The 25,404-nt window shown below is 31.8% G+C and overlaps 3 protein-coding genes across 4 annotated transcripts in view; 2 read left to right on the forward strand and 1 right to left on the reverse strand.

Annotated features, from left to right (window-relative positions):
* The first annotated feature begins 594 nt into the window (after nt 1-594).
* Nucleotides 595-6,828, forward strand: LOC127711445 (protein kish-B-like). Its single transcript, XM_052217514.1, has 3 exons — nt 595-635; nt 4,867-4,998; nt 6,487-6,828. Exons 1-3 carry the CDS (start codon nt 626-628, stop codon nt 6,567-6,569), a joined length of 225 nt encoding a protein of 74 aa, XP_052073474.1. The 5' UTR covers nt 595-625; the 3' UTR covers nt 6,570-6,828.
* A 1,565-nt stretch (nt 6,829-8,393) lies between these two features.
* Nucleotides 8,394-25,404, forward strand: part of LOC127711284 (zinc finger protein 277-like) — a 295,784-nt gene continuing 278,773 nt past the window's right edge. The window contains exon 1 of the mRNA XM_052217288.1: nt 8,394-8,535. The gene's annotated coding sequence lies outside the window, so the exon portion shown is untranslated. The remainder of the gene's footprint in view (nt 8,536-25,404) is intronic.
* The window catches only part of LOC127711211 (ankyrin repeat, SAM and basic leucine zipper domain-containing protein 1-like), a 32,596-nt gene continuing 17,805 nt past the window's right edge, over nt 10,614-25,404 (reverse strand). For both annotated transcript variants that reach the window (XM_052217189.1, XM_052217182.1), the window contains exons 8-12: nt 23,793-23,925; nt 16,522-16,637; nt 15,050-15,167; nt 14,746-14,850; nt 10,614-13,520 (exon numbers count right to left, since the gene is read on the reverse strand). In XM_052217189.1, the coding sequence (XP_052073149.1) occupies nt 13,338-13,520; nt 14,746-14,850; nt 15,050-15,167; nt 16,522-16,637; nt 23,793-23,925 (655 nt within the window). In that variant the 3' untranslated portion in view covers nt 10,614-13,337. The remainder of the gene's footprint in view (nt 13,521-14,745; nt 14,851-15,049; nt 15,168-16,521; nt 16,638-23,792; nt 23,926-25,404) is intronic.

The following is a 25,404-nucleotide window of genomic DNA, read 5'->3' on the forward strand; positions in this document are numbered from 1 at the left end:
TTTGATCATACAGCAAAATGTTCAATTTTGGAAAACTTGGATAATCCTGTGGCAGAATCATATTGGGAACATAAAAAACAGCATGAAAGTTGAATAGAGACTATCCATCAGGGAGTGTAGAAGAATTGATTGGTCGTGGAGGTGAAGAGCAAATCTATGGAGAGTGAAAGCTGTCAAAGAGAGACTGAATGATGTAGCAGTCTAGAGTAAACAATGCATGTTTTGCTTTTATATTGTATAACTATTACATGTACAAATGTTATTAATGTAAACTAAATTTCACATGTATAGCAATTAGGGGGGGGTCAAAATTTTCAAATTGCTTCTTTAGGGGTGTGATTTCTTTTATTTTACCAACCTAATGACTGTTCCCTAAACTACATCCTGGCAAAGTATAGCATTCTATCTTTTCTGATTAGCACTAGAAACTGGTTGATATACCAAATAAATAAAACTCTCTGTATGTATCCCTTTATCAGAGACATATATAATTATGCGGCTCTGTCTGTCTTCAATGTGTAACTGTTCTTATCTACACCTTGGAAATGTGCCGCATTCGGAAACTTGTGGAGAGTCGCATACGGTTCTGATATTATTTTTCATCAGATACTTCCGGACACGCAAAATGACAAATGGTAAACTTCTCAGATTAAATTTACCGTGACAGCTCCCATTTTATACACATTAAAGGTCCCTGACATTGATAATTTGAGATAGTGTTGTAGGGCTGCTGACGGAGACCGAACTATTGGTCAGATCCAGATTCGTACTTATTAACTTTGATTTCTAAAAGAATTCTTAAGGTTCATGTGGACCCTTTGGCTAAAATGGCTGCATTTTCACCTCAAAATTTACCTCTGAGTACAGAAAAACCTGTGTATCTGGAAAAGTTATAAGGCATAGCCAAAGGGTCCACATGAACCTTGAATTCCAAACAGCGAAATCAAATCACGTGCATAGTAAGACCCATACTTTAATACACCTTATCGCTATTTGTCCGCCATTACTGGACATCACACAAGTTCCCGTAAAATTTTGACGTCATAATAGAAAATGTCTGACGCCACAATGGAAAAGTGATTGTTGTATGACGTCAAAAGTTCAAGCGGGACAGATTCTCGGGTCAAGCGGGAATAGCGATAAGGTGTATATAGTTGTAGCGTACGAGATCCACATACATCAAACCTTTACCATCACATGAAACAAGTGCATGTGTTACAAGTAATTTCCAGACCTTTTGGCTATTTATACTCAGTTGGAAAGTGCCAGTGGGCAGGCCATGATCTTCCCGTCGAAATGACGATTTAAGTTGCCAAAAAATTTTGAAAATCGTTAAATCTCGCCATCGGACTGACTTCATGGCGAAGTCAAATCGCTATGAAAATTGGTAAAAGGGAGACAACTTGTGAATTACAAGTCTCCCAGGTAAAAAAAAAATGGTGACTGACAAGGAAAATCGAGATTTTCAAAACGAAACCAGGACTAATACTGTCAACAATCAAATTAAATAAATACAACGGCGACTTTGAACATCCTCAGATATAACATTCAAAACTATTCAAACGGAAATTGACCGTCTGTTAAAGTTATCATTTTACGATGATTTTTATCTGAGGATGTTGCATAATCACTCAGCTGATTTGTTTTATTTTTATTTATTACGAGTCGATCAGATTGTACTATTCGGTGGGTTAAGGGTGGGAATTAACGGTAAATTTATTATATTCATTGAATAAAAATTGAAATATAAAAGGTAGAAAGACAGCTGATGGATAATGTGATTGCAAACGTACGACACTCGACCATCTGTGATCAGCAGTGGATTTTTTTTCACGACAATTTCGTTGATAGGGAAGATATCTTTAAAAAATGATAGAAATTAGTTATGTATCGTTTAATTAATATGTAATTGACAGATATTTTCCTTTATAGACTTACAATCTTTAACGGGAATCTCAATTTACAACTACATGTAACATGATGTCCTGAACATTCAATAATGTTTGACGAAATAATGACAAGTGGTGATATAAATTAAATTCCCAGTCATGTGAAATTCATCAGGTAAACTGGGAGTCATATTTTTCTGGACATTTAAAAATAAATTGAGGCAGATGCACATGAATTTAATGCATCATAATATTACTAGGCTACTCCCTCATGTCCCAAGCAACAAATTTTATTTAAACTTAAATTCAATATGACAGTACAATTGGTATCAATGAATAAATAACAACTATATTGTCTAAACCTTTTTATAAAGAACTTTCTATATATACATTTTGTACAATAACATGAAAAAACTGCAAGTATATTTTTCATTGCATATAAAACAATTCCTTAGTGATAAGCACGAGGGTCTCATTTCTTGTTAGGTTGGGGGTTGTTCTAGGTAAGGGTTTATGTTATATGCTTAGGGCTGTTGTTAAAAAATATGAGGCAGGTAGTACCTGGTGAGCTCCTGAAGGTTATTGGTATGAAAATAAGATGTGGTATGATTGCCAATTAATCCCTTTGGGACTCTTTCAGAAAGGATTTTCTGTTTTGTGTGCTTAATCAGAAAACCATGCTGGACAAAATCCCAAAAGGTATTACATTGCCAACGAGACACTATCCACTAGAGACCAAAACATGTAGATGTAAGCAACTATAGGTCACTATAAGGCCTTTAACAATGAGCAAAACCCATACTGTATTGTAAGCTATAAAAGGCCCAATTGGCAACATGATTAAATGTAAAACAAATCAAGGACACCAGGGGCCTGAGTTATGTGCAAAACAAATATATAGACAATAACAAACTACAACCACTGAATTACAGGTGGTTTAACAGCACAACATTTTTTTGCGGTCTTATAAAAACTAATACCAATCTAAGAGTACTTCCACAATACAGTTATTGAAAGCTAGTTCAAATCCAATTACAAGTAATAAATAAATCATGTTTCCTAGACTTAAATATCAATCATTACACATCCAAAGAATTTAGGATAAAGAGATCATAAACAGTACGAGAAAAACATGACCTTGTGCAATGTCAGAATAAAAATATTGACATGATGTAGGACCACAATTGTTCATATCTGTATTAGAATTCATACATGTATTAAGTACTGTTAAATTCATGAACAACAAAATCAATTTAAGTACAGACAAAAACAATATCCAAAGAATCCTCTTACAATTAGTATATAATTGATAACATTTTCGAATAAGTTTATATACTATAGTATATAAGATAGATAAGCTTATATGGATTGTATATAACTTATTGGCTCTATAAAAATCATCACCATACTCCTTTATGGTGTACTTAGATAAAAATCATCACCATACTCCTTTATGGCGTACTTAGATAAAAATCATCACCATACTCCTTTATGGAGTACTTAGATAAAAATCATCACCATACTCCTTTATGGTGTACTTAGATAAAAATCATCACCATACTCCTTTATGGCGTACTTAGATAAAAATCATCACCATACTCCTTTATGGCGTACTTAGATAAAAATCATCACCATACTCCTTTATGGCGTACTTAGATAAAAATCATCACCATACTCCTTTATGGAGTACTTAGATAAAAATCATCACCATACTCCTTTATGGAGTACTTAGATAAAAATCATCACCATACTCCTTTATGGTGTACTTAGATAAAAATCATCACCATACTCCTTTATGGCGTACTTAGATAAAAATCATCACCATACTCCTTTATGGCGTACTTAGATTACTCCTTTATGGTGTACTTAGATAAAAATCATCACCATACTCCTTTATGGAGTACTTAGATAAAAATCATCACCATACTCCTTTATGGCGTACTTAGATAAAAATCATCACCATACTCCTTTATGGAGTACTTAGATAAAAATCATCACCATACTCCTTTATGGAGTACTTAGATAAAAATCATCACCATACTCCTTTATGGAGTACTTAGATAAAAATCATCACCATACTCCTTTATGGCGTACTTAGATAAAAATCATCACCATACTCCTTTATGGCGTACTTAGATAAAAATCATCACCATACTCCTTTATGGAGTACTTAGATAAAAATCATCACCATACTCCTTTATGGCGTACTTAGATAAAAATCATCACCATACTCCTTTATGGCGTACTTAGATTACTCCTTTATGGTGTACTTAGATAAAAATCATCACCATACTCCTTTATGGAGTACTTAGATAAAAATCATCACCATACTCCTTTATGGCGTACTTAGATAAAAATCATCACCATACTCCTTTATGGAGTACTTAGATAAAAATCATCACCATACTCCTTTATGGCGTACTTAGATAAAAATCATCACCATACTCCTTTATGGCGTACTTAGATAAAAATCATCACCATACTCCTTTATGGCGTACTTAGATAAAAATCATCACCATACTCCTTTATGGCGTACTTAGATAAAAATCATCACCATACTCCTTTATGGCGTACTTAGATAAAAATCATCACCATACTCCTTTATGGAGTACTTAGATAAAAATCATCACCATACTCCTTTATGGAAATCATACCTATCATCTGCTTCTTTATGATGTTTACAGAAAAACCACAATGAAGCAAAATCATAGCTCATTAATATATGTCTCTCTATCAGACATAAAAGCATGATAACATCACAAGTTGTGACATCTTTATAAGATTGTGATATCTTAATAACTTGTTGAAGGGTTATTTAAGTTTCAATGAGATCATTCATGGAATAAATTCCCTTACTTATTACTATATATGATTGTGCATGTTTCAGTAATAATATTACTTAATAATTCATTTATTAACTTGTTGCATATTGATTAACCAGACCATTTTAGTAAAAAGAAATGATTAATTTTTGCAGCATACTCATTTGAGGGGATTCTGGTGTTTAGTCTTTTGGTTATTTGTACCTGTGCATATATGAGAAGAGTGCCACGTCTTAAACAGTGGTTTTTGTCTGAGAAAAAAGGATTCCTTGGGGTATTTTATAAAGGTAAGTTAGTATTCCTTGTACAGTGCTTAAAAAGACTAAAACAAATTATGTAATAAAAAAGAAATACTATAAATTTAGAGATAATGAGAATTCACAAAATGAAAGGTATATAAAATGGTGATCTGTCAGATTATTATAAGATTTGCTACACTAGTAAAACAGATGTATACCCGAGGAACTGTGTCTGAATATTGAAAACATATAGATTTTTGATTTTTTTCTTATTTTAGATAAAATTTGTAAAACAAAAAAGGTGTAAATATGTAGAATCAACGGGAAAATAGTCCAAAAAATGATTAAATGTCACTCAGAAATGTTTAAACAAAAAGAGGTGACAATTAACACAGGAATACATTAAAAAAACAAGAATTTACAACTGAGACACATATATAATAGCATAGGACATGTGGTACTTAAAAGTCAGGTTATATTAAATAGGTTAGAATGTCTTGAATAAGTACATATGCATTATGGCATTTGAAGCTCAATTTCTGAATGTGCTGAAATATGAACAGCAAAAATATCACATAATTTACAATGGGAGAATTGTGTTAAGCTATTGCCATCTGATGCTTAAATGTGTCACTTAAAAAACAATCAAAACTGCACTGCCATAAGTCTGCCATCTGTATTGTAATGGAGTTTTAGAAATATGTAAAATTTGTACTAAGAAAATTAACTCAATCTTAACCATTGAAATGAATCTTTTAAAGGAGAATTAGCTATGATTCAGACAAAAAATTAAAATATGATTTTTCTTTTTGTTTCAAACATTTATAAAAGCAGAATACTGAAACAATATTTTGCTATAAGCAGACAATTTGGTTCAATTTTGTCAAAATAAGCTGATGTATTATCAGCTTGCAATAATTTAACCTCATTTGAATCTCTATTCATACAACCTTCAATTTGACCCTAAGGTGGAGATGGGTTGCTTATGTGTTATTTAAAAGTAAATTTCAACATTTAAAAAATGAAACAAGGAAGCCATCAGGAAGAATCATTTTTGTTGACAGATTAAACACACAAAAAATCATTCTTATACAGGTATAATGATGATTTACATAAGACCATCAACATTCTTGAGAGGTCATTTTCATGGGTAATTAGATGGTGTTTAGTCTGAAAAACACACAAAGTTTTGATACATTATAAGGATTCCATGCATTATTAATTGCTTCTTTTTGAGTATTTGTAATTTGGCTTTTGGGTTTGGTATGTTATAAATCAAATATGAAAATTGGAGTCAAATTAATGAACATGAATTTGACAGCTAGTGCCCCCTATTGCCTGAACAGACACATATTTCAAGTTCAAGGAACCATTCTGTATAACTGTATTTATAATTAAAGTTCCAAATAAAATATCAAGTCTATAAAAACTGAAATACTTTACCAATAAAATATAGTAACAATATTCATTTTGAAAACAACAATATATAGACTGTTGAATAAAATTATACATTATCACTTGTGTTTTCTATTTCAGCATCAGTTATTGGCACAAGATTACATATACCAGTGGCTTTATCATGTCTTCTTATGGGATTTTATATACTTGTCCTGAGGTGATTAAAGAGACAGTCATTGTTTAAACAGTGCTCATCTTAAATAGAGGGAATACACAGGGGTATACGCTGGAGGTCTTCAGAAATATATCTTTGCAATTTACAATAAAGCAATTTCTGTGATGTATTGACTAAAAATATCATGTTTTTATTCTTAAGATTTAATGAAACAATGTTACCATATAATATGTACTGTATATATAATTTATATTTATTATTTTTCTCATTGATCATGTAAAAATAAAATATCATGATTTTTTTAATTGGTGTGCTTGTGTAGCAGGTGATTGTTAGATCACTTGGTCAAAGGCCATGTGATTTTTTTTGCCATCAGTTTCAGTCCAACGGTTTGTCTGGAAACCATAAAAATATCTTCTCCCGAGCAGTTATATGACCAAACTTGGCAGACATCTTTATTTAAGTGTTTGATGAGTGCAAGTTCTTATTCTATTTCTCATTCACTTAAAAATTTTCTGGAGAAATATAAAATGATATTAGGACAAAATGTTCATTGGGTTACTTTGTTGCTAAATGGTTAATAAATATCACTATCAGCAGAAGCCTTAGTTTTACTAAAAATAGAATGTAAGGGTAAATTGCATGTGATTAATTAATATCTTGAAAACCATTATAGATAGAGAAAATCTGATCAGTATGTTAATATTTAACTTTGCTAATAGTCAACAAAAATAATCAGATAACTACTTAAGGGGGAGTTATTGCAGACTATGTTTGACCCATTTTAGCATTTTTGCCAGTTACATTAAAAGCTATAATAGATCACAAAAAAAAAACCAAATACGATCTACAGCAATACATGATTTTTATAAAAAAAACATTAATTGACTCTTTAAGAGTTATTGCCCTTACAGTATGATTGTTGTCCAGTTATACTTTTCTAATTACTGTAAATTCAGAAATTTTTGCTTGCATTTATTATGGTGGTTTTAGAAGAATGCACAAAAAAGGGAGAATTATTATTGTGATTTCAGTAAATCCAAATGCAAATAATGATATAAAAATTTAAAATGAGTCAAATCAGATAACTACTCAGAACTTTTGTGATGCCTATGCTGTACCAAATTTGACAATGATAAAAACATCACAAAAATTTCTGAATTTATAGTATTATCTTGGATTTTTTTTATAGTACTAAAATTTCTGCATAAGAAGTATAACAGACAGGCACACAAACAGAGAGATCCTATTGCTATGCTGTCCCACATTGTTTCCAGGTACAGGGGATTACAATCATGAAACAGAGTATGAGAATCCCACAAAAAAAAGGAGTCCCAGTTTACATTTTATCACCATTTCTACGTTTCAAAAGTTTATTAAATATATTTTTTTTTTTTTAGTTGTGGAAAAGACAGACTGTCAGTTCCAAAAGATCATTTCAAGCTATAAAGTTTTTGACACTTTTTATAAGATTCACACATGTAACTATATGGTGTCACATCTAGTTGACCCTGTAAGCATCCAATTGAAAGTACAAAATGTAGGCCACAATCACCCTATTTCATGCATACTTGGTATATAAAACTGTTGGAATTTCTTCGCAAGAATATTTAGTATTGTAATTTTAAATGAAAGAATAGATATTAATCCCCCAAAATATCAGTTTGTACAATGAATCTTCCTCAAAGTGTATCCTTTCAAATTTACATTGCTAATCTGCAAATCTTTGAAAGGAAGGATAAGCTTTGTTTAGATATCGTCTAAAAATCATTAGAGAAACAGATTCCACCACTAAATCTTGTGTATTCGATATTTTTCCACTCTCAACAGTTAAATTTTAAATATTTAAAAAGCTCTGCAAGTCTTGTGTTTTAAATTTTAAAGTTAAACTGTCTCGAGTGGAGAAATATCGTAACACACTTGATGCAGTGGTGGAATCTTTATTTCTCAAGACAGTGAGAAATATTAAAAATAAATTGCTTCGCCGAGCGCAGCTGGATACGACCGCAGAGGTCCAATCCTGATCAGTTGGGGCAAAAATGGACACAATATTCGCGCTTGATTAGGTCTGAATTTGGATTGTATTTAAATATTTGACACATTATTGGTTTCTGACACAGAATAACTGTAGTCAAAGAACTTAGAATTGGTTATATGATTTGAATTTATATTCAATTTTTGCTTTTGTGCAATACACTATGCTGTTGCGAATTGACCCCCCCCCCCCAAAAAAAAAAACACAAAAAAAAATTACCCCCCCTTTTTTTTGCTTTTGTGCAATACACTATGATGTTGTGAATTGACCCTCCTCCCCAAAAATTTTCTTTTTTTCAAAAAAAAAAAATTTAAAGAAATTTTCTTTTTAATTTCTAAAATTTGAAATGTTAAAAAATTGACTCCCCCCACAATTTCTTTTTTACCCCCACCCCCACCAATGGAGTTTGCAACCATAATTACCCATTTAAATACATCATAAAAGTATAAAAATAGAAAATGACATACATAATCATGGCTAAAATTAATATTCTTTAAGCATTTTTAATAGTAACTTCTTAAAATAAATTGACAGCTAATCACCTCAAGACAATACAACATTTCTTTGTACATAATTTAAAAGCAGTGTAAGGGAGGTAATCCAAACATAACATTGTACTTTTAAGTAATTGTCTATTAACAAGGAAACCCTTGTTTTGCCCCCTTTTTTGGCCCTTATTCCTAAACGATTTGAGCCATAACCCCCCAAAGCCAATCCTAACCATCCCTTTGTGGTATGGAAACTTGTGGTCTAATTTCAGAGAGATCCATACACCTTTCCACAAGTTATTGTCTGGAAACTAGAAAAATGCTTATTTGGGCCCCTTTTTGGCCCCAAATTCCTAAAACTGTTAGGACCATAACCCCCAAAATCAATCCCAACCTTCCTTTTGTGGTTATAAACCTTGTGTTTAAATTTCATAGATTTCTATTTACATATCTAAAGTTATTGTCCGGAAACCAAATGTCTTCGGACGACGCAGACGACGTGATACCAATATACGATCGCAAAATTTTTTGCGGTCGTATAATAATACTCCGCTTCCATCCATAGTATGCATGCATGAAGTGACAAGAAAATAAATAAAACATAGTCCATGTGTTGACTGACAATTGAATTGAAAACAGCATTGCTTCAAACACCAGATCAAAATTTTCCTTCATCTAAATGTTTGGTTGCTGTCTCAATGATGTATATACCCATTGTCTCTTTTTATATGCTATAACTTTTTTCACACCTAAGATTAGAGGTGAACTAGGAAAGAACTGTTTCAGGAGACTCCCTTCATCTGTACTAGATATTCCCAGTTGTGATATGATGTATCAGTTTTAAAAATACTAAAAGCTTATGTTCGTGTTGCTCAGTCTTTGGTTTTCTATGTTGTTTTGTGTACTGTTGTTTGTCTGTTTGTCTTTTTCTTTTTTAGCCATGGCGTTGTCAGTTTCTTTCAAAGAACAAAAACATCATGGACTGATACAAAAATTTTCCAACAAATCAATTACATATATATTATTTTTGACTTTCATATCAAAGGTCAAGGTCATCTACAATAGCACATGACTTACATACAAATATTTTATGTTTTAGTCAAAAGAACAAGAAATCCAACTGAAGCAATGTCTACCTTATTCCAGACACAAACAAAAATGTGTCCATAGTACATGGATGCCCCACCTGCACTATCATTTTCTATGTTCAGTGGACCGTGAAATTGGGGTCAAAACTCTAATTTGGCATTAAAATTGGAAAGATCATATCATAGGGAACATGTGTACTAAGTTTCAAGTTGATTGGACTTCAACTTCATCAAAATCTACCTTGACCAAAAACTTAAACCTGAAGCGGTACAGATGGACGAACAGACGGACGAACGAACGAACGGACACACAGACCGAAAAACATAATGCCCCTCTACTATTGTAGGTTGGGCATAAAAATATAGATGCATTATTTTTTTTATTATGAGAATATTACCAAAAGTAATGGTCTTGGCTTTAGGATGAGATGCATGTATAAAAGTGGTACTGGTTATTTTTTAACAAAAAAGACATAATATACTGTTTGTTAATCAACTTTATTCAATAGAAATTTGTGATATCAAATAATCCAATAAATCTCATTTCAGTGAAGGGACTTCAAAAAATTTTCTTGTCAAAGATGACAGAGTTCACAATAATGCAATTGTCATACAAATGTATAAAATTTTTACAACAATCATTCAACAACAGAAATTTATAACATTGTCTGGTTTATTTCTTTGTTTCATAAATCAGTCATTTAAAAAATCTAAAGCTACACCTATCTTCATTATTTAACAATATTTTATAATTACATTACATGTATGTTTCATTATAATACGTTATTTTGATTGGCTAACAGCAATCTCGCGTCATTCTGGAATTAACCTTCATTTCAAAATGAAATGTAACGTTCATGATGACACAAGCTTCCACAATAAAGTGCACAGGTAAAAAAAGAAAAACTTGATAGAAATCATGTTTTCATGATCCTAGGAAAAAAATGTAATTTTAAGTATTGAATGCTTCTTTTAGTAATTTTATAGGGTTGTAAAAGCGTTGACCATGGGCACATTTTTAGAATGAAGCGCTTCTGTGCTTCATACAAAATGTACTTTGTCTATTTTCGTGGGTTTCGTGGGTACAGGTGATCCACGAATTCAAATGTTCAATGAATTACAAATTTTCTATATGCTTTGTATACAGATAATAACAAAACCACGAAATCAAATATCCACGAAAATAAATGAATCCACAGTATGGTACTTTGTATACTACCTCTTTGTATTTCTAAATGAAGCTTAATCTTGATATCCTTCCACATCAAAATCTAGCAATTCTCTTACTGGTTAAACCCAGCCAAATTTTGTGGCTGTACCAAAATCAGTTTATTTGAAGTTTATTTTTTTCAGAGAAGTCTATATGTTTGCTGATGTTGTCAATTGAACAATACTTTAAGTGATTCCTGGTATCCTTTTTATGAATATCTTAACTTCTTCTCGGCAAATTTTTGGACAAACAACTAGAGACAGTAATTATGTCCTCTATTTTCAAAGGTTGGTCGTCAAACCAACTAATGAAATAATTAAATGACATTTATAATATTTCATTCAGTAATCATACAATCAATAAAAATTCAGCAAAGATGTCTAGATTCCACAATGAAAAAGGGTATAACATCCTACATGTATTGCGTAAGAAAAAGAAAAAGATGCCCTCTGTTTGGAAAGGCACTGAAAATATCATATTTCAAAATATAAAAATTAATAAAAAACTACTCTCTGTATTTGATTGGCTAAACTTCAATATTTATACATACATTTGTTATTAAAATTACTTCATTTGTAATTTATGGTTATCTTCAAAAGAACAATGTTCTTCAAGATCAAATATGAGTGCATAGAATCCACTTTAAATGACTAGATTAAATTCAACTTTTGAGTATATTTAAGGAGGTAAGTCTCAACAAGGACAATTAACTACAATTTAAACAAACCTTCCTTCCACAACACATAACATCTGTCAAAAATTTTCCCCTTGTATAAATTTCCCATGAAAAATAACATACAATATACAATGAAAGTGAAAACACATTACATAGTTGAGCATGCTACCATGAAACTGGCTACCAAATATGGAAAGCTCTGATTTATAGTTCCTGAGAAAAATAAGATGGATATTAAATAGGATTGACAGACATAGAGGTATACCACTCTCCTACAGAGCGCTAATATAAAAATACTGGTGATGGTGATGTTTGCATACTATGTTCATTATCTCTACTATGAATAAGATGGACAAAGGACAAAGAAGTAAATTCAGAGAAACAGACATACCAGTAGTTGTCAATTTCTACGACATTTGGTCTCTGGTGGAGGGTTGTCTCATTGGCAATCATACCACATCTTCTTATTTTTATGATGATTCCTGTGTACCCCAAACTTTATTTCAGGTATAAATACCATCAAAGAATGACAGATGAATGTAATCCCAAGTAAAAGATCTCCACATCCATCTTCTGTGAAGTTACATTTTATTACAAAATATTCAGAATAATGATTAATTAAACAAAGCTCATAATTTGGTAAAGGAAAGCTAAGATTTAAATTTTCTTCATACAATCAAGGGACAATTCTTTGATAGATATTAGGAAAGTGAAAACTGAACTCAACTGGTGATTAGTGATATTGATTGTAAGACTTGGTGGAGTTTTGTTTAGATAGACAAAACAAACAAATGTATGACACACAGAACGGTTAGATTTAAAAGCCGTTTTTTACATAATTTTATCAAAGAACACAATTAAATTGTTGGATTTTAATCTGACGTCTGTTTTTTTAATTTAAATCTTCAATGGCTACCAACTATTTCTTAATTAAAATGGCTACCAACTATTTCTTAATTAAAAAGTTTTTATCTGATAACTTAAAAAGAAAATCTAATTTTAATGTAACATTCTGCATTAATATCTGAAATTAATGATTAAAAAAATAATTTTGTAAATAAAATAATGTTTTATAATGACGACACAAAGTATAACAATTGTAAAAAAAAACACAAAAAAAAAAAAACAAAAACAAAATAAATGCTTCTTAGTCTATATTGGTTGTTGTTCACACCATTCAAACACACATTTTACATGATCATAAAAACCAAAGTTTTCAGGTTTATTAAAAAAAAAATTTGGTCCTAGTTATGCTGCAAATCTTAACCTCATCTTTTAACTTCATTTGTACACGGTTGTTTAAATTAAATTAATGTATTAAATTCTATCGGCAGGATCATATTGTGACAGAAAGTCCAATATAGGTTGTTTTTTCCACCATGCTAGTCCTACTATAAAGGTCACACAACATACGCTTATTAATCGTCTTTTTCTAAAACCACTTTTCTTCTTCTTTAAAGTAACGAGATCTGGAGGATTGAAGTCCTTTCGTTTTAATTGCTAAAAAATAACAACAATATACATGTATTCTAATTTTTTATTCAATCTATATCAAAATTACTCTTTAATCATATCTCAAACTACCCTTTAGTATGTGTTTTTATTTTTAGGTCATATTTAAACAAGAATGTGTGTCCATAGGACATCATGCCTTGCTCTCACTATCAGATGACACTATGTTCAATGTAAAATTGTAATTTGGCATATAATTTAAAAAGTTCAACACACAATGAACATGTGCACTAACTTTCAAGTTGAAGTGACCACATCTTTAAGTTAAACTATCTTAACCAAAAACTTAAAACAGAGAATAACTTATTTCACACTATCACGTTTCTATGCTTAGTAAACCATGAAAACAGGGTCAAAACCCTGGTTTAGTAGAAAAACAAAGAATATGGGGTATCCATCCATGACACAAAATCACTACATGCACAGCAAAAAACACACAAAAAGTAAAGGAATATAATTTTAAAGTTCACATAACAATAAACATGTGTACAAAGTTTCAATCGATGTGACCACAACTTCATTGTACACTACCTTAACCAGAATTTTTACCTGGTACAGGACATTTCAAAGGACAGACGGATGGACACACAGACCAGAAAACATAATAACCCCCTACTGCCATAAGCATGGCATAAAAAATCTATATTTAAACCTATTTTTTAAATTTTAAAGCCAAAGTAATTATACAAATTTTTAAGGACAAGTTTCCAATTCCACAACAGGGTGGCAAAAGTTGATTTCATAAGATTAAACAATTGATGTTGCACTATATACCAGTAGTGAAATATAGTGATGAAATTTTATTGACCTACTAGCTTTGGTTGTAAAAAATAAACCTACACACAAACAAACAATTCTGGCTAAAAGTATGGCTTATAAAAATAATATGATCCAGTCAGCACTTTGGCATGTAACATTATTTCAACCTGAAAAAAGTTTCCTTTTTTTGTACCAGAAACTATATTGTACTTTCTTCAGATGGGATTAATTTTGCTTTAATCTTGTATACAAGAATAAATTGTAATGTTTTTAACAGTAAGCGGTAAAGCAATTTTTGATCTGACATAAACCTTATGTAATAATCAAAAGCTGTTCATAAGATGATAAAGTTTTTAGGTGTAAGATTGTTTTCAACATTGTCTTATAAGTAGAAGTAGAACAAAATCCCTCACTAAGACACCATTAAAACCAACTGAATATAGGATAAATTTACCAAATTTAAAGTTCTGTTAAGTTTCTGTAGTTCTGTATATAGTGACTGTACATTTTTCATAGTATCATCTGTATGTTGCAAAAGTAATTCAGGTCCTGTCCCATCCTGTGTAAAAGAAATTAAAGTTTTGTAAATATAATATGGTTAGAGCAGATTTTACAGAGATAAATTTTCCCTGGTAAATAATTGTTTACATAGTCTTGTATGATGCCACAAGATTTCCTAAAGATTATCTTTAAAAAAAAAAAAAAAAAGGAATTTTTTTGATATTTATAGTTCTGGTAAAACCTTAAATATTTTTTACCTGAACATCTAGAATTTCTGGATTCTTTAAAATCTGGTCCCTAATATATCCAGTTGTGCTTCCAATATATTTACAATGCTTACTGATGTTAGCTACCATGGCAATAGATTCAGCACAGCTGTGGAAGACAAAGTGACATGCTATCAGATTAAATACAGCTATAAAGGGCAAAGTAATATGCGTTCAATATATCTAATAATTACATTACATGTATGTTTCATTATAATATGTTATTTTGATTGGCTAACAGCAATCTCGTGTCATTCTGAAATTAACCTTCATTTCAACATGAAATGTAACATGAAATGTAACATTCATGATGACAAGAGCTTGCACAATAAAGTGCTCAGGTAAACAAAAGAAAAACTTGACAGAAATCCTGTTTTCATGATCCTAGCAAAAAAATGCAATTACATGTATAAGTATTGAATGCTTCTTTTAGTAATTTTATAGGGGTGTAAAAGCATTGACCATGCGCACATTTTTAGACAAAATGTACTTCGGTCAACGCTTTTACACCCCAATACATTTACAAAAAGAAGCATTCAATTATTAAATAATAACTTGTACTACATTGAAAAACAGAGATACATGAAAAAGAATCCTGAGATTGAAAACAGGAAAATGATTATTTATTCTTAAATTAATTCTGTTCATAATATATTAAAGAAAAAGAGACTGAGGAATTCTAATGAGGCCTTATGTCCCACTTGGGATAAAGAGGATAAACTAAAAGTAAGAAGCATATTCTATTGCAGTGGCATACCAAAAATCTATAGGACATTCCAAGTTATACAACTGAAACAAATAATTAGTAATTAAGTTCAACATCAGTTCCAATTTTTAACCAATTTATGTTATAAAAAAACATTAATGTAAATCTTTACCTAACTAGAATTCATCACCTTATATCCTTAAATAATGCTGAAAATGACAAACAAAAATATTTTGAGCACCTTTGGCTATGGTTTTAATCATCTGTGACTACAAAAGTATTTTACAAATGATTTTCCTATTCTGAACTTCTCTTCTACTGTTCAGATTTTAGATGTCTAGCTTTCCCAAACATGTATCTCAGGTGAGACAAGTAGATTTTTCCTTGCTGAATAATGATTTGCTTTTATCTTTTAAGAAGTATGGATGATTATCACAATTTGAAAGCATTACATCTGTCAGATGTAATACATATTGTGAGAATAACAAGATTGCACGTATTGCTGTGCTTTGCATAACCCACTCGTAATTCTAAGTATATGAAAACAGGAAGTATGTGTCTGACAGATCTGAAAAGTGTTCTCATGTTACAACTAACCACAGTCAAGCTGCTGACCAAATATGAACTCAGTGTTACCTGAGAAAAATGTGAGAGAAAAAATCTGTGTTGGACAGACAACAAGTAGATGCAATATAGCCCCATTCCTAGAGTGGGGTTATAATAACATAACTTTATCAGAAAAGAATTATTCCTCTACCTTATCTGTTTGTTGTATTGCACTTGTTGAAGACTTGTTGTCTCCCACTCCTTTTTATGAACAGTTCTAATACCATCCAATATTTTCTTTCTAACACCAATCTGATGAATACCCATCTGAAAAAAAATTTGCAAGTTCAAGAAAAAATTTTTAAGATTTACCAATATTTATAACAACAAGGAAAGACAATTCTGTCAATAAATTGACAGCAAGATTGAACAATATCAAAAAGAAAGTTACCTAATTTCTTTCTCTGCACCCATTTGAATAATAATCATCTGTGCCAGAATTTCAAAGGTTGAGACAAGGATTTATCAATCTCTGCCAGTTGAAAAAGTAAATACAATATCAGTGCAGTCTTTGTTTTTTAGAGATTAACATAACTATGGAACTCTAAAATTTGTATAGCTATTGTTTCTTCAAATTAATCTAATAAAATAGTGAGGAAAATCATATACATGTACATGAACTAGAGGCTCTCAAGAGCCTGTGTCGCTCACCTGTATTTAGGCCACACCAATTTGATTAATAGTTCTTTGGATTTTCCCGCTCCGGTTTTGGAGAAATTGACTTTTCAATAAAAAAAATAAATACCGCTTCTGCCAATTTTGGGGCCGCATGCCGCTCCAAAATTAGTTTATCCTTGACATTTTTTTTTCTCTTAGACGTTTTTCTTGTGCATATATTGCTCCGATCGATTCAAACGCACGTGTGATAAATCGATTTATAAATAACAATGAATAAAAGGTCAAAAATCGGGATGATAACATGAAGTTGTGTCAGATCATTGTGGAGGACAAGTAGTTAATGTATTAAACACACAGTTATTTGAAATGCATTTCATTAACCTATGAAGACCTGTTCTAGGAGACAAAAATAAAAAAAATCTTTCGTTAGAGGACCACGATCACATCAGTACTTGTTAGAACCATTGTCATCCCCAATCATTGTTTCAACAGACATAGTCCGAGATTACTCTGAAGACCAACGGCTGTTTTGCCAGACAAGATGAGGCGCTGTTGGACGTCATAGTAATCTCAGACTACAACAGACATAGCTGTCATGGATGTAATTAATATAAAATTCACATGAATTTTTAATAAAATGCTCCGCAGGGCGCAGCTTGATACGACCGCAGAGGTCGAACCCTGATCAGTTAGGGCAAGTATGGACACAACATTCAAGCTTGATACAGCTCTGAATTTGGATTGTGATTAAATATTTGACACAGCATAGGTTTCTGACAGAGAATGGATGTGGTCAAAGAACTTAAAAATTTTAAATTGGACATTCACCTATTATGGTCCAATATTTAAAATCTGAATACATGGTTAGATTCAGCATATCAAAGAACCCCAAGAATTCAATTTTTGATGAAATCAAACAAAGTTTAATTTTGGACCCTTTTGACCTCAATGTGGACAAAGTTGATAACGGGGCCCAAAAATCAAAAATCTAAATACATGGTTAGATTCAGCATATCAAAGAACCCCATATATTCAATTTTGGTTGAAATCAAACAAAGTTTAATTTTGGACCCCGATTTGGACCAACTTGAAAACTGGGCCCATAATCAAAAATCTAAATACATGTTTAGATTCAGCATATCAAAGAACCCTAAGAATTCAATTTTTGTTAAAATCAAACTAAGTTTAATTTTGGACCCTTTGGACCTTAATGTAAACCAATTTGAAAACGGAACCAAAAATTAAGAATCTAAATACACGGTTAGATTCTGCATATCAAAGAACCCCAATAATTCAATTTTTGATGAAATCAAACAAAGTTTAATTTTGGACCCTTTGAACCTCAATGTGGACCAATTTGAAAACGGGGCCCAAAATCCAAAAACTTAATACACGGTTAGATTCAGCATATTAAAGAACCCCAAGTATTCAAGAATAAAACCCCATTGAAATTGGTCAAGAAATAAGCAATTTATACAAAGTATCTTCTTTTGCGCAATACTGTGCAATTGAATATTTCTTGCTATTACGCAATACTGTACAATTGACAATTTCTTGCTATTGCGCAATATTGTGCTATTGGATATTTCTTGCTATTGCGCAATACTGTGCAATTGAAGATTTCTTGCTATTGCGCAATACTGTGCAATTGAAGATTTCTTGCTATTGTGCAATACTGTGAAATTGAAAATTTCTTGCTATTGCACAATACTTATTATATAATAATTTACACATCATGTTTGGTGTGTATCTCCTACCATATCATTATTATTTGCTTTTAAATATAAATCAGAAATAACCAACTTAAAATGGAAAATTTTAAAAGAAATAAAAAAGGAAAAAAAAAAAAAATCCCCCCCAAATTTTTTGAACCCCCTTATGATTCATCACCCCAAACTCAATCCCAGCCTTCCCTTTGTGGTATGGTACCTTGCAGTACAATTTCAGAAAGATCCATACACTTACACACAAGTTATTGTCCTGAAACTAGAAAAATGCTTATTTTTGCCCCTTTTTGGCCCCTAATTCCTAAAATATTGAGGCAATTACCCCCATCATCAATCCCAGCCTTCCCTTTGTGGTATGGTACCTTGCAGTACAATTTCAGAGAGATCCATACACTTGAACACAAGTTATTGTCTGGAAACTAGAAAAATGCTTATTTTTGGCCCCTTTTTGGCCCCCAATTCCTAAACGTTTCGGGCAATTACCCCCAAACTCAATTCCAGCTTTCCCTTTGTGATATGGAACCTTGTAGTACAATTTCAGAAATATCCAAACACTTACACACAAGTTATCATGAAACTAGAAAAATGCTTGTTTTTTGCCCCTTTTTTGGCCCCTAATTCCTAAAATTTTGAGGCAATTACCCCCAAAATCAATCCCAGCATTCCCTTTGTGATATGGAACCTTGTGGTACAATGTCAGAGAGATCCATACACTTACACACAAGTTATGTCAGGAAGTTACAAAAATGCTTATTTTTGGCCCCTTTTTGGCCCCTAATTCCTTAACTGTTGAAACCATAACCCCCAAAATCAATCCCCACCTTCCTTTTGTGGTATTGAACCTTATGGTAAAATTTCATAGAGATCCATTCACTTAAACTAAAGTTAGAGTGCGAAAACTAATGTGTCTTCGGACGACGACGCCGGACGACGACAACAACGACGACGACGCCAACGTCATACCAATATACGACCGCAAAATTTTTTTGCTGTCGTATAAAAAATGACAGATTTATCTTATTTTGATGAAAACCCCATATCCCCTTGTTAGTCTATTAACATGCAATCAGAACACTTTTGTAAGGGAAAATTTAAGAGTTCCAACGTTCGAGACCAAAGTGGTAATACTGGGATTGGCATGCTAATAATAATTAGGGATGTGTTATTGGTGCAACCACTTCCAGTTTGAAATACATTGCAGGTTTCAGGGGCAAAAGGAAAAAGTATTTTGCTAAGTCAGAATAATGCATGTGAATATGGTAAAAGGTGTTTTAAGGGAATGTTTTATTATATTGAGATCTACATGCATATATATAGCAATATAACTATCTTACTCAGGATATTGGTGAAATATTCACCTCACTCATTATGTTGATCCTATTATGAATAAAAAGTTCCATCTGGATGTCAAGCAACCAATAAACAATCATTACCATATAATGAAAACAACTATATCAAAAGATATTTAATATTTTTCAAGGGCATTTTTTGGAATACATACACATATTTTAATTATATTCAAACATTTCATTTACCTAACTAACATAATTCCTCTTGCTAAACTGCATCTGCTATGCTTCCTTAATATACACTCATGTACATGTATGAATTTAAATGAAAATGCATGCAAAGCTTATTTGACGAAAATAGTCAAAATTATACTAAACCAAAGCTAACCAGAAAGTTGGGTATGGTTCAGACTGTACTTCAGGCACAAATGCATCAAATTATATGCATAAGAGCATGTTTCTCCTCCTTCTTCTTTGAAGTAACCCAGTTTTAACATGTACATAAAAATTCTAAATCGCACAATTTAAAAAAAAAAATTATACCGCTCGCTCCACTTGTCATGCTTGTAGAGCACCAGCCTCAACAAAACTCATTTTCAAGAAATATATACAATCAAAAAAATTTCGCTCGCTCGCCCCATATTTTTTGGAGCTTTTGTCCGAAGAACTAAAAATCAAATTGGTGTGGCCTTACTGATGCTTTGGAAATCATGTAAAATAAGGTTAAAATCATAATTAATAGTATTAGATATTAGATATTATATTGATATCTAAGATAATAACAAAAAACTGCAAAATTTTTGTAAAATTACTAACTCAGGGGCAGCAACCCAACAACGGGTTGTCGGATTCATCTGAAAATTTCAGGGCAGATAAATCTAAATCTGATGAACATTTTTGCCACATGTCAGATTTGCTCTAAATGCTTTAGTTTCAGAGATATAAACCTAAAACTGCATTTTACCCCTATGTTCTATTTTTAACCAAGTCGGCCATGATGGTTGGAAGGCGGGGTCATCGGACACATTTTTTAAACTAGATACCCTAATAATGATTATGGCCAAGTATGGTTAAATTTGTCTCAGTAGTTTCAGAGAAGAAGATTTTTGTAAAAGATTACAAAAATTTACAAAAAATTGTTAAAAATTGACTATTAAGGGCAATAACTCCTAAAGGGGTCGACTGACAATTTTGGTCATGCAACTTATTTGTAGATCTTACTTTGCTGAACATTATTGCTGTTTACAGTTTATCTCTATCTATAATAATATTCAAGATAATAACCAAAAACTGCAAAATTTCCTTAAAATTACCGATTCAGGGGCAGCAACCCAACAACAGGTTGTCAGATTTGTCTGAAAATTTCAGAGCAGATAGATCTTGACCTGATAATCAGTTTTACCCTATGTCAGATTTACTCTAAATGCTTTGGTTTCAGAGATATAAGCCAAAATCTACATTTTACCCCTATGTTCTATTTTTAGCCATGGCGGCCATCTTGGTTGGTTGGTGGGGTCATCTGACACATTTTTTAAACTAGATACCCTAATGATGATTGTGGCCAAGTTTGGTAAAATTTGGCCCAGTGGTTTCAGAGGAGAAGATTTTTGTAAAAAGCTAACGAAGACGGACGACGGACGCCAAGTGATGAGAAAAGCTCACTTGGCCCTTCGGGCCAGGTGAGCTAAAAAAAAGAAGATACACAAATCTCTTTAATAAAAACAAACTTTCTTTTAAACATATGAATTAAAATATATCCATATTCAATAATTGTGGGCATTAGGATCACAACATTACAGATCATGGAAAGAAGTCAAAAACTGAATATTAAGGATGTACAAGTTTAAGCTTTCTAAAAAGCTGTGGACTGCTTCACTCCATCCTAATTTAAGATAATATGTGTGCATATGGTTGTTGATTTAGTATTGGAAATGTGGTATTTTTAGATATTAATTGATATGAAATGAATGTCTTAGACTTGGAATATCAATTTTTGTATATATATTAAGATGAACTTTTCTGAAATTTTAAACTGGCTGTTCAGTGTATAGTCAATGTGTTTTTGTGGAGTGTGGTTTTCTAGTTCTTTCAGCTGGTCATTGACTTGCGATTTTGATTGCTAGTTCTGTATATAATTTATTTAGATATATATGAATGTTTAGGTATGTTGATTAAGAGTAACATGATTTCGAGTGATGAAGACAATAACAATCAAAACCAAGGAGTAAACAAAGACTTGTACATGTACAACCAAAAGATATTTACAACAGTTAAAATAAATAAGAAACAGAAATAAATATTTAGTTTCAGTGAAAATGATGTTGTTCTACTTTAAGAGTGTGCGTTTTACACCCATGCTTTTAAAATTTTGTTCACTTTAATTGTTGAAAATTAAAACATTTACAAATAGACACGACTCTGGAGGTGTGCCTAGATTGGCAGAAGTTATAAAATACAGATAATGCATTTTTGTAAACATTGTATAGGAACATTGTTTAGCAAAACAAATCGTGCATATTGCAGATTAACAAAGCAAATAAACATGTATTAATAATTGATATTTCAATATTGAATTTCAGTGCGCAATATATGCATAATAAATGGGGAATGTGTCCATGGGACACAGATGATGCCCCCGCTTGCATATCATATAAAGTTATAAAGGGACATAACTGAAGAACGGTAAAACTGACTCTACCCAAATTTGTACTTGATCTGAGTTTTGTGGTAATAAGTATTGTGTATAAGTTTCATAAAATTTGATAGAGGCAAACTTATGTTAGAGAACAGAAACGAAAAATTCAGCAATTTTTCCATTTGTAAAGGGACATAACTCTAGAACAGTAAAAGTGACACCACCAAATTTCAAACTTGATCTGTATTTTGTGATAATAAGCATTGTGTATAAGTTTCATAACATTTGGTTGAGGCTAATTTAAGTTAGATAACGGAAACGAAAAATTCAGCAATTTTTCCATTTGTAAAGGGGCATAACTCTAGAACAGTTAAAGTGACACCACCAATATTCAAACTTGATCTGTATTTTGTGGTAATAAGCATTGTGTATAAGTTTCATACCATTTAGTTGAGGCAAACTAAAGTTAGAGAATGGAAACCAACTTTGGGACGTACATACGTACAGACGGCAAGGGTAAAACTTAATGCCCCCTCCGCTATAGCGGAGGCAAAAAAATAAACGAACATGATTTAATGACAGTTGATCGGAACTGCAATACACATAGTTAATTTTCCAGCATTTGATGTCTTATCCTGAGACGAGAAAAGTCTGTAATTCTTTATCTCATTTAAGCAAATAGCTGTTGCTGTATCTCAGCCGCATCATAAAGCAACCAATCAGAATCTATATGTGATAAGTAATTATTTCAAGATGGCATGTATATTGACTGAAACTAATAGCTCAGCACCGTGATGCGAAGCAAACATGTGTTGCAGTCATTAAAAGTGTCCTGTATCACTTTTGGTATTTTGGAGACTATCAAAATTTTGACAAATGGTATTACCTTTCAGACAAGCAAAATTTCATTGACACTTGTCCAAAGGGACCAAGTTCAGTAGAACCTTAATGTTAATCTCTGCTTTCATATGTGGAATGTCTCATGGAGGCCAACATTTTTATCTTTTAAATGTTTCAGATACCCATGACATTAGTGGTCTGTCAGAAATATACTTAATATGTTTCTTGATTTGTATTTTACTTTAACAGATTTTCATGATTTTCTGACTTGATTTTTATCTCTATTTCCTACTGCACAATATAGATATTTCACCTTTATCAAGTCCTCATCTGTCATCTGCAATACTGTGGTAAAGTCTAGATGTTGCTGCTGAAACAAGCTTACAAAACGACTTAAGTCTAAACCACACAAAAATAATTCCAATTCTCCATACTTTATCACAGACCTACAATATACACATTATGTGAAAATTATACTGAGAGTTTTATTGAATTAATTTCTTTAAAGCTATTCATTAGATCTATTTTCCTAATGCTTGTAGTTTAAAGGTTTGGGTGGCTTGCTTGCTTTTTTTGTATAAATGTTTGTTCAAGCATTGTAATTTAGATTGATATCTGCAATCAATAGATAGGCGGGGCTTCAGCTTGTATACATTATACTCTGCATTACACTTGACATCCAATAACATTTAAGTATAATGTATACAAGCTGAAGCCCCGTCTATCTATTGATTGCAGATGTCAATCTTAATTACAATGCTTGAGCAAACATTTATACAAAGAAGCAATCAAGCCACCCAAACCTTTAAACTACAAGCATTAGGAAAATAGCTCTAATAGTGTCAAAACAAAACCATTCCTTCAAGTACACAATACTAAATCTTTTTTCCTTAATTTTTTTTTTTAAATTAGTTTCTCCTATTTAACAATAGAAGTTTTGAATCCAATTATATTAAAATACTAGATATGGACGATACCCCCCCTCTGCTCTGCCATATGCATGAGTATAGTTACTTATAATTTAGATTTGACAGTAATGTTGAAGTACAACTTGAAATTGTTGCACTGTCTGTAAATTATAAATTTAACACTATGAATGATGATCTATCTTTTATTTTTGTTCTTAATGTCTACACTTGCAGGACTGAATGTCCAGCCAAAAGGTTTCAACTATTCAGAAAACTGTCAGCTACAAGTTTTTCTTAATTATACGACACTGAATTACTGACGAACAATAGAAAGTATTTTATGGTCTGAGAAATAAGTATGAAATACATCAACTTTGTAATGATATCTGTTTTCAGGAACAAACACTAGGTCTAAGGTTGAACCAGTATAGTATTTATTTATTGCATTAGGGACATTAAACTGTAGTAGTACAATCCATATTTTCAATTATATAGCAATTGAAAAGGAAAAGTCCAACTACTGTTTTTTGTGAATATCTACCATTTCCCCTTTATGAATTTTAATACATAAAAAATGACCAAGTCCAAATACCTGTCATTTTGAGAATATTTGAAAAAAAATCCAAATTCTGTGGACATGCACACCACTAGTATGTGTACAAACATCCTATAAAATATTGAAGCTGTAGCTCAAAAACTGAAGTAGGAGATAGCCAGACAAACCATGATCTCTGTAGGCAGCTAGTACCAAAAAATGACTTAGTCCAAATACCTGGCATCTTGAGAATATTTGAAAAAAATCAAAATCCTGTGGACATGCACACCTCTATTATGTGTAGAAAATTCCTATAACATATTAAAACTTTAGCTCAAAAACTGTAGGAGTAGATAGCTGGACAAACCATAATCTCTTTATGCAGCTAATACCAAAAAATGACTAAGTCTAAATACCTGGCATTTTGAGAATATTTGAAAACAAGAGTGCACACACTGAAATGTCTCGCCTACTATACTGAC

This window comes from Mytilus californianus, unplaced genomic scaffold (assembly GCF_021869535.1).
Source record: "Mytilus californianus isolate M0D057914Y unplaced genomic scaffold, xbMytCali1.0.p SCAF_1, whole genome shotgun sequence".
NCBI lineage: Eukaryota > Metazoa > Mollusca > Bivalvia > Mytilida > Mytilidae > Mytilus > Mytilus californianus.